Genomic DNA, 15,710 nt, shown 5'->3' on the forward strand with positions numbered 1-15,710 from the left:
CACATTGTCAATAACTAAACCTTCACACTATTTTGGGGGGGGGGGGTGAAGAACATCTCGATGACACGAGAAGACCACGAAGAACATTCTAGTAGAAGAAATACAAAGGCTAAGAAAAAGCAGGACACTACTTAATGGAAAAGACTGAACTTCTCAAAACTAATGAACCGGTCATGGAAAAATAATATGTTAGAAGGCAAAGGGAAATATTAGCAGCTTAGGAGACAGGAGAGGTATTGAAAACATGCAGTTCTTATCATTAGATTACATTGCAGCATATATAAGAAATGTAAAGAAGAGCAGTAACTCATTGTAAAAGGGAAACATTTCCCTATAGAGTGAGAAAAATTAAAATTCCAAAATGCAAAGGTGTTGCTTGGGTTTGTGGTTGTTGTTGCTTGTTGGAGGTTTCTTTTGGGTGGTGGGTGGGGGCAGATGACACATCAGGGCAGAAACCAGTGTTAACTGCTATACAGAACTGGGAATAGAGAAGTGATCCAAAACTCTGTGAAATACCATGCCAGGTTCACTGAAGGAAGCTTAGTTTTCACGGAGGTACTGGGGATCATCACCACCTCTCAATACCTGCCAGATGAATCTTGCAAGGAATAAAGATGCAATTAAGCCTATTGTTGATAAGCATATCTGCCTGATCATATCAACAACAGATCTTCAAGCTATCTACAATGAAATGAATTTGCTAAACCAAGAAGCATTCGGATTTTTTTCTTCCATTTGGTTTTAACAATAAAAAAAGCTAGAGGAGAAACATTTAAGTATTAATCATAAGTTCTACTGTTTTTGCCTAACCTCAGGCAACTGGGCTTTCAAGCCCTTATATATTTACCACAAAAATGAGCAGCTCACCAAAAACCCCAGAGAAAGCAAAACAGATGAAAAGCCAAGTGGGGGAAAAAAAGGGGAGTTGAGACCATTTTAGCATAGATGAGCACAATAGTACATAAGGTTTGAAGCAAAACAGCCAATATACACAGCTATCTAGCTTCTAGAAGCTGGGCTTCGGATGAAAAATGCTTCCATTACCATAGGATTTGAAATACACCACTCAAAATATTTTATTCAGAAGATAAATGTGTAACTCAATCACTAGTGATCAAGACCCAGAATAAAGTTCTCTAGGTTAATAACTGAATTATTCAGACGCTTTCAGAACTTCAGCATATGATTACAGGTCTGCACTATTTGTTTTAAATCACAGCACCCTGAAGCAACTGTACTTCCTCTTAGAGCAAAAACTGGAACAAACCAGGAGTCTTAGCTTTTGAGAAAAAATATTGTATTATGATAAAATAAGCCATCACACCATTGATTCACTCTTTTAGCACTTGGCCTACTGTGCCGTGTATTGATCATATGACTTTTGTCCTAGGCTAAAAAGGTCGCTTAATTTTAAGGCTGTTCTGATCACTTTAGGGCATCTAACGCAGGTGTATCTTAGATGGTAACGTCTACTCATTCCAGATGCTTCAGAAAATCCTATTCGGGGAAGGATTTCATTTGCAGCTCTTCCATGCCCAACAAACCCATTCACTTTTCACGTATTTGCTCAACGTTACCAGCTGACTAGCTGGCCACCTAGTTACTATCCCAGTAGACTATGGCCTCCCCTCTTTTTGATACTCTTCAAATATATGAACACTTAACATTTACTTGCTGTTTTGCTTGGTCTTTCTTACCTATTAGCCTCTGCTACAGTTTCCTCCGTTTGATATCCACCGCCAACTGCAGTATCTTCTTTGGTGTCCCTGTAATAAAATGATTGAAGTGCTTTGACAAACTAGCAATTGCCCTTCACCATGGCAGCCAGGCAGCAGAGTGGGTATGCCCTGAGGGGTGAACTTGTGGGCTCCCTACCACTCTAAATGCCTCTTAACCCCTTTCTTTGTGTGTTACCCACTACCCTACGGATTTAAGGAAAAAGTGTCCCATCCTGCCTTCCCCGGTTCTCCCTGCCTGCCTTTTAATAGTGCTTGCAGAAAAGGCCAGTTTTTAGTCAGCTACCACATGATTTACAGAGTGAACGCTACCAAAAGTCACCTAGAGGTGCTTGCTTCGCTTCATTCGTGCCTGGAAAGCATTACTTCAAAGTTCAAAAGCGCCTTCATAAGGACGAATGTACCTAAACACACCGAAAGCAAACTTCCAACAGCACTTCCAGGGCGAAGCCTCACTGCACCCCCAGCCTGCTCTTCCCTCAGCCCCGCCACAGGTGACTCTTCCCTCGGCCCCGCGCCACGCCACGCCGACTCGAGCTGGTGGGACGTGTAACGCGCTAAAACCTTTGTTTTCTTACAGGTCGCCGCCCAACCTGCAGCTTTCTATCGATAGCAGCCCCGCTTCGCCACAAAAGTCGGGCCGCAGCCAGCGCACTCCTTCCCCTCAGGAACCGCCTCTCCTCAGGCGCGGCGCGCCCCCCCCCCCCCCGCCTTCCCGCCTCCGGCGGCACGCGGCGCAGGCGCAGGCAGGCGGCGCGCGGCCCCAGGCGCACGCGCGGCGGCGGGGCCAGAGCCGGGCGGGGCGGGGCCGGATTTGAACCGGGCGGCGGGGAAGCGGTGGCCGCGCACCGCCATGGCTAAGCAGCAAGGCCGGGAGCAGCAGGGCATCACCCTGCGGGGCAGCGCCGAGATCGTCGCCGAATTTTTCTGTAAGGGGCCAGCAGGGGTGGGGGGTGGGGAGGGGGGAGGGGGAAGGCTGGTAGGCTTCCTGCGGGGCTACATGGCCGCCGGCGGGGGGGGCCGGCCGCCTCACGCTGCCGTTCCTCTTCTCCCCGTCCCAGCCTATGGAATCAACAGCATCCTCTACCAGCGTGGCATCTACCCCCCCGAGACCTTCACCCGCGTCCAGAAGTACGGGCTCACCCTCCTGGTCACCACCGACCCCGAGCTGAAGAACTACCTGAACAACGTGGTGGAGCAGATGAAAGGTAGGTGGGCGGGGGGGGGGGGGGGGGGAGTGTGTATCCCTGCCGGCGCCGCTCGGCGTAACTGCTGTGGCTTCTTTCAGAGTGGCTGTACAAGTGCACGGTGCAGCGCCTGGTGGTGGTCATCTCCAGCATCGAAAGCAGTGAGGTCCTAGAGCGGTGGCAGTTTGACATCGAGTGCGACAAAACCACCAAGGAGGAGAGGTGAGTAATGCTGCCTGCCGCGCCTGCTCGTCCCTGTGCCCCATAACTCTGCAGGGACAAGGCAAATGCCGTGTATGTTAGCGCCGTCCTGGTTCCGCGGAGCAGCCCAGGCAGCCTGCCCTCAGTATGAGCATGGATGGTGTTCTTTCAAACCTTACCGAACCTATAGAATGGTTGCAAAAGTCTTCGAAGACCATCAGGTCTGACCGCTGACTCAGGACTGCCGTGCCCACCACTAAACCAGGTTCCCTAAGCACTGCATCTATGTGTTTTTAAAACTTTCTTTCTTCTGCTATTCCTTCTGTTTGTCTGCAAACTAGTCATATGATTGAAGCATGTATAATCCTCAGGTGTTGGGTTTTATTTTTTAAAGCATCAGATCAAAGCTTGATTTTTAATCTTCAACAAAGTACATAAAATCCTGTTGCAGGCACGTGCCCTCAAGAACTACTGCTTTTCTGCTGTTATGCCAAAATGTTTTCATCCATGACGATCTGAGAATAAATGTAACATTCCTTACAAGTACTATGAGGCTTCACAAACAACAATAGGAAACTATCGCTTAACTTTTCTAAGCCTATCTACCTAGGGCTTAAAAAAGCATCACTACCGTATCAAAATCCAACACCAAACAAACAAACAGAGCTCAATAGAGAGAACTATTTAGAAAAGTAATTATAGTGGAAGCTTCACTTTCTTAACAGAATTTTCTTATTTTTCCAGTGCACCACGAGAAAAATCTCAGAAAGCTATTCAGGATGAAATCCGATCTGTTATCAGACAAATAACTGCCACAGTAACTTTTCTGCCACTGTTGGAAGCTGCCTGTGAGTACTCCTAACTTCACTGAAGAAATCAATCACTTCTTTTGGAAAACCTTAACAACTTTGCCACTTTAGAAAATAATTTTCTGCCATTTAATCATTGCATGTCATATACCAGCACATTTCTGAGACAGCGTTTTCTTAGACTGAGATCAGGACAGAAGTCACGGTGACTTAACTAAAGTTATAAAATTAGTATGTGTACTCTGAGGAATGTTTTCATAAACAATTATTTTTGTGACAAGCTGTAGACAGGCTTGTATAAATAACCATTGAGTTCATGTGAAGTGTTACACAGAGCTCAGCTCCACAGCATTTTGACATTTCAAAATAAAAATTCACATAACTTTCGAGAAAATAAAAATGGCTACACATGAATATAACCAGACGTGTTTCCATGCTTGAACTACTATTTCTTTTCCACATAACTAGCATCAGTGTAATTATTGAGAACCTTGGTTCACGTCTCAAGTTATAGAAGATGCACTTTTTAATATTAAACATGCTATTTTCTTCTCTGTATGTTACTGTTAATTTGTTCCCACTTGTTTACAGGTGCCTTTGACTTGCTGGTATATACAGATAAAGATTTGGTAGTGCCAGAGAAGTGGGAAGAGTCAGGACCACAATTTGTAGCCAATTCAGAAGAGGTTCGTCTTCGTTCCTTCACTACTACCATCCACAAAGTAAACAGTATGGTGGCTTACAAAAAGGATTCCTTCCCCTAAGACATGGAGGGGGGCGGCATTTGTATATATCCTCTCACCCTGTATAGTTTGTTAATAGCGCAGCTAAGCCATGAACATGTCATTACTGTTGCTCTTGCTGAAGTATAATACAGAAAAAAAGGCAATGTGTTTGTCTGTGATAACGTGGTGTAACACTAGACTAAGGAGGCATTGTTTTTAAAACTGTATGAGCTAATCTAATGGTGTGTTGAACTACCACATTCACTAGAAAAACTGCCAAAATCTAGGATTACCTGCCAGAATTATTTTCAGATCCTGTTATTTAGTATTTTAAGATTATAATAAACTACATTCTATTGAGAGGTTTAAGTTCTCTCTGGCACTAAAAAAAAAAAATAATCTCATTTCCAACATGCCCATTCTTTGTTAAAAGCCTGGGCTGTTTTGAGAACCTACCCCAAAATGAATTAACAGCACAATTCTGAAGTTACTTGTACCTCTTTAAGATGAAAGCAGCTGTCTTACAATGAAAATCTTAAATATGCGAAGCCTTGTATATTAATGACTGCTAGGCTTGATTCTGGGGACGGTGAAGTCAGTTTGTCTAGTGTTTGTCAAGCATTTTTTATGTATCATTTTATAGATTAAAGGTTGAAATTGTATAGTGTTCTAAGTCAGAGCGTGTATAATGCTTTGAGATGGTTTTATAAATCTTTTTTTCTAACTTGCAGAACACCCTCAGGGCATCCTACTTTATTGTTACTTTAACTGTGTCCTCCAAGTCTCAAAACACGCATTGTGGAGTCAATATGAAATCCATTCATGGATTAATAGCTTATGTCCACTTAAGTCTTCAAGTAACAGTACAAATGGTCACAGTGCTTTCCATATTTGTTAAATATACACAGGACTAACCTGCTTTTGTACTCGAAGTTAGGGATTTAAAAGTGTGTCTATAAAACTTTCAGGCTCTTCCATTTTTTGCTCATTTCCTTCACCAAATTCACTTCAGCCAGAGTATTTTAACTTTTCCCGCTCTTCTAGAGAGATACACAATTCTTCCTGTTAATTTCAAATGTTTATTTCATTTCAAATGTTTATTTAAAAATGTTGCTTACATGTACTCCACCACTGTATTACAAAGCTTCTGGGCTTTCCCAAAGCCAGCAGTTCTCTCCCCAATCTCGCAGAAGTGAAGAACAGGCAGCCTTTTGTAAGTCAGTAGCACAAACTTCTGGCTTTTTAAAATAAATACAATACTCTGAAAAAGTGTTACCTCATTCCCTACTAGGGCTTGCTCTGCAGTAACAGGAACACCTAGTGTCTTCTGCCTGTTAGCAATATCCTTAAGCAGGTGACTGCACTACCCCTTTACACCTAGGAGGTGCACTTCAAGAAGTGCAACTTCAAGCACTTCCCCTGGGGAGGACTGGATCAAAGCAGTGAGTGCAAATCAACTCTTGACAGAAAGTTGCACCAGAGAACTGACAACCACTGCTTTATACCACAGATGAGATCAGGATGTAACTGGTACAGAGCCAGCAGTAATGAGCATTAAAAAAATAGAAATTGTTTTACAGAGATGCAGGAGTCAGGTTTCTCCAGAAAGTTGCTTCGTTCTTGTACCAATACAATTTATCTTCTCCTTTAAAAAGGACCAGCCCAAAATCCATCAAGGCCATCTCCATTATCATCTGTATATTTTTTCTTTATTTTTCACAGAGGTATTAACAGTCAAGAGATATAGTGTATCGCTGCACAATGTCCATGAAAAGGAGCAGGTTACAAATCCAGAATATTTCACAAAGACCCTGCACAACAGAAAAAAAAAGAAAAAAAGCCCTGTCACATTAATGCATTCCCAGCAGTCAAGCTTTTATAGAGGTGTCCAATGGATTTGCTGATACCTAATGGGACCCACACTCTTATCTTCCCCAGCCATGAGGGTCAATTCTGTAGGGCAAAGGATCAAAACCAAAGAAGTCCCCCTCATCTCCGATGGCAGTATAGTTATTCTTAGGAAACCGAACAAAGGGTAAGATTTAGAGGGTACACAACAGGCATTCCTCACCTGACTAGTTGAGCTGACGTATAAGCTGGTTGATTGCTTCACCTCTGCAGCCAGGCTTACCCATTTCCTTGAGGAAACCCACTTTGTTACGTGAAGCATGGCGAGCCACTGACAGATGGAATGGCCACAGAAAGCTTGTGACTTTTTTGAAATACTTCCCAGCTGAGTAGATTTCATGAATAAGGTCTTCCAGGCAAATAATACCACACCTCCCTGCAGGAGAAAAAAAATAATTAAAAAGAAAACAAACAAAACAACAAAAAGGCCCCCCACAAACAACACATACATGAGAGATGCCTGACTGTATTACCTTTCCTCACACCACTCCAGAACTGCCAATCCCCCATATACGAGTCTTGCAAGGTACTTCTCCCTCCCCTCCCTCTTAGATCAGATTGCAAACTCTCAACATTCGCCTCTTTTCTTGATTAACTTCCTCATCCTCTCCCTTACCTAAATGTTCCTCTATCAGCACGTTGTCTGTCAGAGGCATCCTCTTTTTGCCAATCTTGGCTTGGCCCCGCTTCAGGATGAGCTCTCGTACAGATTTCAGGTTAGGGTGCCTGTACAAAACCAAAAAGACAGATTCTGTAACACAGAGACACAATACAGCGGGAAGTCTCACCCCACTTCTTCATACACAGGAGGAAAGTAAACCAGTTATGTTTAGAACAATGAGAAAAGGGACGATAACAAGCTTTATATCTAAAGTTGATACAGTTTTGAATGTTACTGAAAAAGCCAGCTATGGATTTGTGATACCATATGCAGAATCAAAAAGCTACAATATTTACAAACTACCATCAAGTCACAGGACTGGTACTTACCCCCACGCCACATAAGGTTCCACAATCCGCAGCATCTTCAGTGATAACGGAGTTAGTTTAACAAATGTTCCAGTGAAATTTTTTCTCAGACGCAGCAACTCAATCACTCTGCTTACCCTCTTACTCACTCCCTTAATACTGAGTAAGAAAAACACACAACTATTATTAATCACATTTCTCTAATACAGCAACAAAAAGCCTCAGATTACCTACAAGGAGCATGTCTTGGTAAATCACACTTCCTTTGCTTAGAAACAATATTACAGCTACATATGATAGCAACAATAAAGGTAAGGAGTAACAGAAGTTTCTTACTCTGCAATCCGCACAACAAAGGCAAGTTTGTGCTCCTGAGGTACCACTGTCTGTCCAGGTCTCTGCTCCATGCGCCTCAGCCGGGTTTCATCTCGGTGTTTTCGCCATGAATCTCGAACAAAAGCCTCAAGGCGTTTAAACTGGATTTGTTTCCCCTTCTGGTGCTAAAGACAAAAGGATAAGAAATTATTGCCCTTCCCAGCAGTCTTAACAGGTTTGCATCTCAAAGGCCAAGTGAAAATCAGAACTTGACGAGCTACGCTATTTCAGTTTTGGAGACAGTAAGAAGAAAATAAATTTCATAATCTAAATCCAAGGGAGACAGAACTGAGGGACAACATGAATTTACAAACAGCAAGCTATAATTCATGAGCACTGAACAAAGAGGTTTTCCCCGGGGGTGGGGTGGGTGGAAGGGGCGGGGGGAACAGAGCAAGACCAAGACCCAGGGTACTTCAGGCACAGGAGAAATCAAATGGAAGCATTTGCAGCCACAAACAAACAGATCTTTGCAACTGCATACACAGCGTAGCCAGCCACTGGGAAAGTCAGAAATGTATGTATCTGGGTAAAACAAATGCTACAGAAATACTCTAGTGTGACTCAAAATTACCATCCCACAAAAAATGACCAGGTTTAAAGTCCTTTTCTATAAAGACACACACAAAAGAATCCAAACGTTCTAAGAATTTACTAAGTATTACTAATTTAAACACACAACACTCACCTCACTTGAAAAAATAATTAAGCTACTTTTCAGAATGATGGGAAAACTTAGAAGTTTTTTTTTTTAAATAAAGAAGATGTTTAAATGCCTATCCTTAGCTCAGGAACAAGTACATCCACCTAAATCATAGTGCTTTCTCATACGAATAGGAGTTAAACATGCATGACAGTTACCCAGTACTACTCAAGATACACTACTAGCTAAATTACTAGGCCATTTCAAATTAAAGAATCTTATGTTACGTGTCTTCTATTTCACCTTGTAAGTCACCCATGAAATTGGTTTGAATTTTCAAAGCAGGTAGACCGAATCGAAATTTTACCACTAGGGTCAAATTTCTAATAAGAATCTTAAAAGGTGACTATTTTACATTACCACTTATGGTTCCACTTCCACCTTGGAAATACAGTAAGCCACGAATGCATTTACAAATGCAGTATCTAACAAAAACGGCAGGGGTTTTGCACACAATCCCACCAATGCCACAGAAACCAATTCACTGGGAAAGCTCTGAGGCAGTTCCAAAACAGGCACCTGCTACGTCAGCCAAGATGGAGCAGAACAGGTCTCAAATTCTGAAACAGAAAGGTGTGTGATGCTCTGCCAGGCTGGAAACCGCAGCCTGCCTCTGTGTTAGCAGACATGCAGACAGGGGCTTCACTGGGACCTGTCTGTGCTCCAACAGATTTACCTAGCTAATGACAGGCAGCTGAGCCTAAACGCACTCTCAGCAAAGCACAGTCTCCAGGAGGGTTTCCAATGCAAAGGCAACCTGGTTTCAGACTATGTAATCCCACGGCAGCACTACATTTTGCCACGCGTGGCTGTACACATACCCACCCTAGCAATCACTGATCCAAGAGGCACAATTCAGTCTTCCATACACTACTGTGGCAGCCTAGCAAGCCAGGAAACTTTGTCTTTTTCACAGGGCTCAGGGCCAGGTTCAGAAGACTTTCAACAACTGAAGAGACAACCCAGGCGTGCCCTCAGAGGTAACCAACAGGCCATCACTGTACCAAGGCAGTCTCTGCCACCTCCCCTCGCGGGGGGGGGATGAGCCCCACGAAATTACGCTTCCCCCCTCCAAAACACAAGCAGGGGACAGCTGCGGACTCCCGCCGGCCTCAGCTGACCCCCCGCCCCCAGCCAGCTCCCACCGCCGCCCCGGGGACGGCCCCAGGCCAGCCCCTACCTTCCGCTTGTTGAGCAGCGCCTGCTTGGCCTGGGTAGCCTTGATGGCCTGGTAGGCCTTCCTCTTCTTCAGCAGGTTCTCCGGCACCAGCGGGATCCGCCGCCGCGGCCTGCAGGGCGGGAGAAGCCGGTCACATCCCGCAGCCGCGCACCCCGACCCCCCGCACCCCGCCGCCCCCAGCCCCGCCACCACGCAGCCCCCGCGGATGGCGGCGGATCGCGGGCGCCCCGCACTCACTCCTCCTCCGCCATCTTGCCGCCAGCGCCGCTGCGCACGCGCGAGGGCGGGGCGGGGACATGGCCGCGCGCGGCTCCCCGGGCGGCGGCGGCGGGGGGCGGGCGGCTCCCGCTGTCACCGCCCGCGTGACGGGGCACGGGCGGGGTGGCGGTGGTTTGAAAGCTTAAAGGTTAACGGCGAAGCCTGCAAAGCAAGGCCGCAGCCTCAGCAGGGACTGCTGTGAAACCGGCTGCCTTCTCCGCCTTGCCTCAAAGCTCCCAAAGAATACTGGAGGAGAAAAAATTATTTATAAAAAATAATAAATAAAGGCACAGGCAGTGTCCGTAAATGCCCTCAGCTGTTCCAGCCGGTGCCCGGCCAGCGTGGGGGCAGCTGAGGTGGGGGCAGCGCAGGCCTGGCCTCAGGCACGCTGCTGAGGCGGTGCTGTGAGAGGCGACAGCAAACCCGCGCAGAGCTGTGCCCGCGGGGTGACGCGCCCTCCCTCCCTCCCGGCCGCAGCTCACTGCCCCTCAGGGGACGCCCCGGCCAGGGCTGTGCCCACAGGGCGCGGTGCCCTCCCTCTGGGCCGCTCGATGCCCCTCAGGGGACGCCCCGGCCAGGGCTGTGCCCACAGGGCGCGGTGCCCACAGGGCGCGGTGCCCTCCCTCTCGGCCGCTCGATGCCCCTCAGGGGACGCCCCGGCCAGGGCTGTGCCCACAGGGCGCGGTGCCCTCCCTCTCGGCCGCTCGATGCCCCTCAGGGGACGCCCCGGCCAGGGCTGTGCCCACAGTGCCGGTGCCCTCCCTCTCGGCCGCTCGATGCCCCTCAGGGGACGCCCCGGCCAGGGCTGTGCCCACAGTGCCGGTGCCCTCCCTCTCGGCCGCTCGATGCCCCTCAGGGGACGCCCCGGCCAGGGCTGTGCCCACAGGGCGCGGTGCCCTCCCTCTCGGCCGCTCGATGCCCCTCAGGGGACGCCCCGGCCAGGGCTGTGCCCACAGTGCCGGTGCCCTCCCTCTCGGCCGCTCGATGCCCCTCAGGGGACGCCCCGGCCAGGGCTGTGCCCACAGTGCCGGTGCCCTCCCTCTCGGCCGCTCGATGCCCCTCAGGGGACGCCCCGGCCAGGGCTGTGCCTGCTGCGAGCGCCGCGCAGTGGAAGTAGCAGCCTCGCGGGGCTGTGGCCGTGCCTGACCGCTGGCCCTGCGGCCCATGGGGCCACAAGAGGTCCTTGGGCCTGACGCGTCCCTCTGCCCAGCTGTCCTGCTGCGAGGGGGCAGCTCACCGTGCCGGGGCCCACCACGCAGTCAGTGCCTCTCAGAGACAGCCGGCCTTCCCACCCTCGCCTGAGCATCCCGGGGAACTTTGCTGGCAGGAACTGGCCATTTTCTTCCCTTCCGTGATGGCTCCCAAGCACAGCAGCCCTGCCCCTTCCCTTCCGTGATGGCTCCCAAGCACAGCAGCCCTGCCCCCAACTGCCCGAAGGGCCGCACAGAGCCACCAGGGATGCCTGGGGTGTAGGTGGGTGGCTCAACGCAGCCATTCTGAGGAAGGGACCCCAAATGTGTCCTGGGTCCTGTAAAGTGAGAAGGCGTGCCAACCTCGCCTGCCGGGAGCCGGGCGGTGCGAGGGGGCGGCACGCCATCCACGTCCGGCTGTGATGGAGAGCCGGGGTGGTTGTGAAACAAGGGCATCCTTGGGGATGGGGAGCTGCAGTGCAGACAAGCCCTTGGGAGAGGGGAAAGTGGGACAAGTGGTTTGGCCAGCAATCTCACCCGTAGATGGTGCCATAGGCTCACACGAAGGAGATGTTGATGCATCTGATGAGGCTGTATTGTGTTCTGCCTCGACCTCTTTGCCAAGTGGGGTAGAAGAGGGGGGACATCTTCATTGCCTTTCTAATCAACTTCATTTACACCAACCGTAGTTTCCTCTTAACAGCTGAGAGCTTGAGCCTTTCACTAGAAACGACAGCATTTAACTGCTCACCTCAACGACTGCAAACCTTTATGATGCTGTAAATTAGGCCACTTCTATTTTGACACCTAATACTTGAATATCTGTATTTAGAAGCGTGACCCCGCATTCCAGTACCTGCTCAGACATATGCTCTGCAAATAACACACCCCTTGGGGAGCAAACTGAGCTTCCTACCAACTGTTCTCTGATGCAACCTTTTGGATTATGAGACAGAAAGAAATAAGCTTATGAAATAAAGTGCATGAAACTTTCACTGAAGAAACTAGAAATAAATCCATTCTATATAAATTTAACTCTGAAATTAGGGTAAGCTGCTCCGTATAAAAATAGCTGAAGTCTCTGGTAGCTCAGGACAGAAAATGTGGCCCATTTAAATCTAGACATGAACATGCATTGTTTAACAGAAGGAAAAGGCAAACGGGATCTTGGGTATTTCATTATTTATGGTAAGGAAAATAAGTAAATATTTCAAGTGCTGTTGCTAAGAAATGTCATACAGCATAACAGCATATGTAAGCTGGCTTGTTAAACTTTAACTAATAGTTATATTGTATTAATGAATGACTACTCAAATGCCCTTGTTTGCAGCGTTACTCAAAAAAAAATATTCTCACTTGCGTAGACAGTAAGCTGTTGTAAACTGAACTTCAGCACTCTGAACTCACATGCTCTCCTTTTTTCTTGACAAGGCCCTACATTTTCTGTGATTTCCACAAACTGTTATAGACAAATCCAATGACTGCGTGCTTACGCCAATCACCATCCATCAGTGATGGATTAAATGATTTCTCCTAGTTTATAGGCCATTCAGCATGATAGGTAAAATCTGTTTAAAAAAATTCTGGATATCTAGTTATGCCGCTTTCAATTATTACTGCTCAATGACCACAAACCAGCTATTGGCTTCCCATCAGTATTTTTGATGAAGCTCCATCATGAGTGCATTTTCTCTGTGCTTTGCCAACGCATCTCAGAACACACCCAAGGAAATTATGTTTGAAAACAAGGTTTTATATAATTAAAAATGCCTGTTGGTTTGGGGAGGCTGCGAGGGGAAGGCAGAGGTCACCTTTAAGGACCAAAATTGAATATGTTGTACCATAAATAAGTCATCCATAAAGCAAGCCAGGAAACCTATCTTTTCATCAGCAGGTTAGAATATAGCCTTTTTTTGTTTTCCTGTACTGCATGGAAGCTTTTTGCACTTTCATTTATATATATATATATATATAAAAATCAGAATATAATTTTAGCAAAGGATGCTACCTTTTGATACTACCTGGAGCAGGTTTTTTGTGCTGTGTTAAGGAGATGGTGTTTGAAAGGTTGAATAGAGAGATCAAAATCCAAACACTGCAGATATCTTTCCGGAATGGGCAGGTTTTTTTCTTCACCCTGGAACGAAAGAATTTTTTTAAAAGAAGTATCAGAAAGCTAGGTCCTGCTTTGTCTGAGGTGCTTGCGTTTATAAATAAAATTGGGAATATTTTACAAATGACAAAGTGACCCTGCTGTCATCACACCAATCCACATTGGAGTGCTGCAGCACACTCACAAATCACTGCCCATGGTTTCTGCCTACCTTGACTTGAAACTCTTCACAGCGCATCTACAATAGGCAGAGCGGCCAGAAGCAGGTCCCTTCATTATGCTTGGGACTTCCCAAGAACATTATAGAGTAAATGAAAGCAACAAAGACAGACCTGCTCCCTTTTTTCCCCCCGCAGGCCTTACACAGCTCACATTCTCTAGCCTTATGTCTTGCTAGCTTTCATTTTATAGTGATACTTTAGACAGATATTTTGTATCATGTATTTTCATGTTTATTTCTATTACCTTATTCACAGATACAGATACAAATGCAAAGTCATTAGAAAATAGCAAACTCATGCTGATGGGTGTGAATCTCACAAAAGGAGATGCTGTTGCTTTGTTTCATTGTTGGATGGGTGTAGCCCTCTGAAAAAGTGACTGCAGCTCTTGTTTGGATTAAACATTTAAGGCTATTTTCTAACTGCAGTAGGAATAAACAGTGTGGACTTTAGCCACAGCTTAAATCTTCGCTTTCATTATGCCAGAGGCCTAGATTTCTGGAAGTATCTGAATGTCCTTCTCTTCCCATCAACTGAGACATTTGCTATTTGGCACACAGACCATTGGTTTTGAAGGTGAACTGTACATGGTTGTGGAATGAATAAGTTGTATGCAAAGTTCTAGTCATCTACATTGCCAGGCTGTTTCTACACTTGTGCATCCGTGGCAATCATGGACTCTAAATTTCTGAAGTTTTTAATCCTAGAAAACAGTGTATATCCCCAAAAGAATTTGTTATGACATGCCTACTGTAATAGAAATTTCCAAGCCTTTCTTTATACTTACTATGCTTTTGTTTAGATACTGCTAGTTACAGTTCTTATATTACAGCCTTTCTTAATATTTCTATAATGAGCGGATAGTTAATAGTAATATGATATAGTGCACTGCCATAGTTCCATAACTGTAAGCCATATACCTCTATAAATATAAAGCAAGACAGCATGCCTGAGAAGCTGTCACAGTATTCAGGCTGGTATTTGATCTGCAGCTTGAAAGTGCCACTTATGCATCTTGAAAAAGTAACAAAAACATGTTTCTAGTTGAGCACATGAATTTATATAAAAATACATAAAATCCATATATGTGAATTTATGTAAACAAATGTAAGCATAATAAAAATGTACATCTAGTTAAGAGAAGAGCACGTCAAGAACTGGTTCGCTTTTGTGTGCAAATATTTAGGGCTTCTGTGATGCAATCTACAGCACAAAGAGGAGGGATGATGCTGACCTGACTGCAGAATCAGTGCCTGCATTTTAGAGAGGACAGCTGGGTAAGGAAGCAAAAGGTGGATACTAACATAGGGGCAACGATTCCAAAAGCTAAGTCAGGAGGTGAGGTAGGATGTTAGCATCCTGTCCACGAAACTTCTTGCCTTATTTTATGATCTCACTTTAAGAGTATAAAACCCCATTACATTCATTTCAAATCCCACAAAATCTCTATTGACACTGTGTGCAGTCTCAAAACAGCAAAAGAGCCATGCTTGAGGTCGGTCACTCTTGCCAGTGAACCGTGCCCCAAGCTGAAATCCATCTGTAATGAATTCCCTATAAAAAGGGCTAAAGAATTAAATTCTGTTTATTTTGCCAAACTGTGATCTAATCTTGGGAACATTTTAATGGGGAAAATACCTTGTGATTTTAAATTATGCCCATTTTCAGATCTTTTAAGGAAAAGGTTTATATGATTTGGAAAGAGGCCCAGGAACTACTCTATACATACACTTAAAGCAACGTTTAACAGAGAAAAAAACTGGGTGGTCCAAGACTTTCTTTCATGAAAATAACAATCATATGGAGATGGACTAATATTTAATAAAAATATTTTTGTGAAAAGCTGTGGATAGATGCGTATTTTTATCCCTTTAAAAATAAGGTTCCTGAACATTGGAATTTTTGTTAGAAATCCTGCAAATCCATTTCATGCCTCAAAAGGAGTAATCTCAGTATAATGTAGAGGCATGGGTGAGACTAACATAGGTGTGCACCCGCAGCTAGTGGCCAACTAATATGTCAAATTGGAAAGGCTAAAAAAGTTAAGTTTCTGGCTTTGTGTCTTCCTGGAAAAAATGAGTGGGGAAACCCAATTCATTTAACAATAAATGTTTAAGTTTTCAGATTTCTGCCTT

The 15,710-nt window shown here is 45.6% G+C and overlaps 2 protein-coding genes and 2 long non-coding RNA genes across 7 annotated transcripts in view; 1 reads left to right on the top strand and 3 right to left on the bottom strand.

The window, feature by feature from the left end:
* The window catches only part of LOC114014293 (uncharacterized), a 35,134-nt gene extending 32,717 nt beyond the window's left edge, over positions 1–2,417 (bottom strand). Inside the window, exons 1-2 of one of the 3 annotated variants that reach the window (XR_003557730.2) lie at positions 2,315–2,417; positions 1,698–1,766 (exon numbers count right to left, since the gene is read on the bottom strand). This is a non-coding gene — a long non-coding RNA (uncharacterized LOC114014293). Of the gene's footprint in view, positions 1–1,697; positions 1,767–2,058 lie in introns of all 3 variants that reach the window. The other 2 variants (XR_008733282.1, XR_008733281.1) reach the window with 2 other exon arrangements.
* A 123-nt stretch (positions 2,418–2,540) lies between these two features.
* Positions 2,541–5,743, top strand: MAD2L1 (mitotic arrest deficient 2 like 1). The gene is made up of 5 exons (XM_055728255.1): positions 2,541–2,665; positions 2,798–2,944; positions 3,025–3,145; positions 3,869–3,972; positions 4,525–5,743. Exons 1-5 carry the CDS (start codon positions 2,590–2,592, stop codon positions 4,695–4,697), a joined length of 621 nt encoding a protein of 206 aa, XP_055584230.1. The 5' UTR covers positions 2,541–2,589; the 3' UTR covers positions 4,698–5,743.
* A 386-nt stretch (positions 5,744–6,129) lies between these two features.
* On the bottom strand, positions 6,130–10,154 carry RPL7L1 (ribosomal protein L7 like 1). The gene is made up of 7 exons (XM_055728249.1): positions 10,031–10,154; positions 9,794–9,902; positions 7,872–8,035; positions 7,557–7,694; positions 7,183–7,292; positions 6,730–6,942; positions 6,130–6,469 (listed from the first exon to the last, which is right to left on the bottom strand). Exons 1-6 carry the CDS (start codon positions 10,042–10,044, stop codon positions 6,734–6,736), a joined length of 744 nt encoding a protein of 247 aa, XP_055584224.1. The 5' UTR covers positions 10,045–10,154; the 3' UTR covers positions 6,130–6,469; positions 6,730–6,733.
* Positions 10,155–11,051: 897 nt separating this feature from the next.
* LOC129736903 (uncharacterized) overlaps positions 11,052–15,710 on the bottom strand; it is a 109,427-nt gene continuing 104,768 nt past the window's right edge. Inside the window, exons 2-4 of one of the 2 annotated variants that reach the window (XR_008734077.1) lie at positions 13,250–13,378; positions 11,480–11,964; positions 11,052–11,438 (exon numbers count right to left, since the gene is read on the bottom strand). This is a non-coding gene — a long non-coding RNA (uncharacterized LOC129736903). Of the gene's footprint in view, positions 11,439–11,479; positions 13,379–15,710 lie in introns of both variants that reach the window. The other variant, XR_008734074.1, reaches the window with a different exon arrangement.

Source organism: Falco cherrug, chromosome 1 (genome assembly GCF_023634085.1).
Source record: "Falco cherrug isolate bFalChe1 chromosome 1, bFalChe1.pri, whole genome shotgun sequence".
NCBI classification, from domain to species: domain Eukaryota; kingdom Metazoa; phylum Chordata; class Aves; order Falconiformes; family Falconidae; genus Falco; species Falco cherrug.

What these genes read in the sequence shown, in the direction of transcription:
- MAD2L1 (XM_055728255.1), top strand. Translation starts at nt 2,590, where the DNA reads ATGGCTAAGCAGCAAGGCCGGGAGCAGCAGGGCATCACCCTGCGGGGC. An exon ending in GATCGTCGCCGAATTTTTCT is followed by an intron (nt 2,666 to 2,797) that starts GTAAGGGGCCAG and finishes TCCCCGTCCCAG; the next exon opens with CCTATGGAATCAACAGCATC. An exon ending in GCCACTGTTGGAAGCTGCCT is followed by an intron (nt 3,973 to 4,524) that starts GTGAGTACTCCT and finishes ACTTGTTTACAG; the next exon opens with GTGCCTTTGACTTGCTGGTA.
- RPL7L1 (XM_055728249.1), bottom strand. An exon ending in CGCTGCTCAACAAGCGGAAG is followed by an intron (nt 8,036 to 9,793) that starts GTAGGGGCTGGC and finishes TTTTGTCTTTAG; the next exon opens with CACCAGAAGGGGAAACAAAT. An exon ending in GCTGATAGAGGAACATTTAG is followed by an intron (nt 6,943 to 7,182) that starts GTAAGGGAGAGG and finishes TTTCTCCTGCAG; the next exon opens with GGAGGTGTGGTATTATTTGC.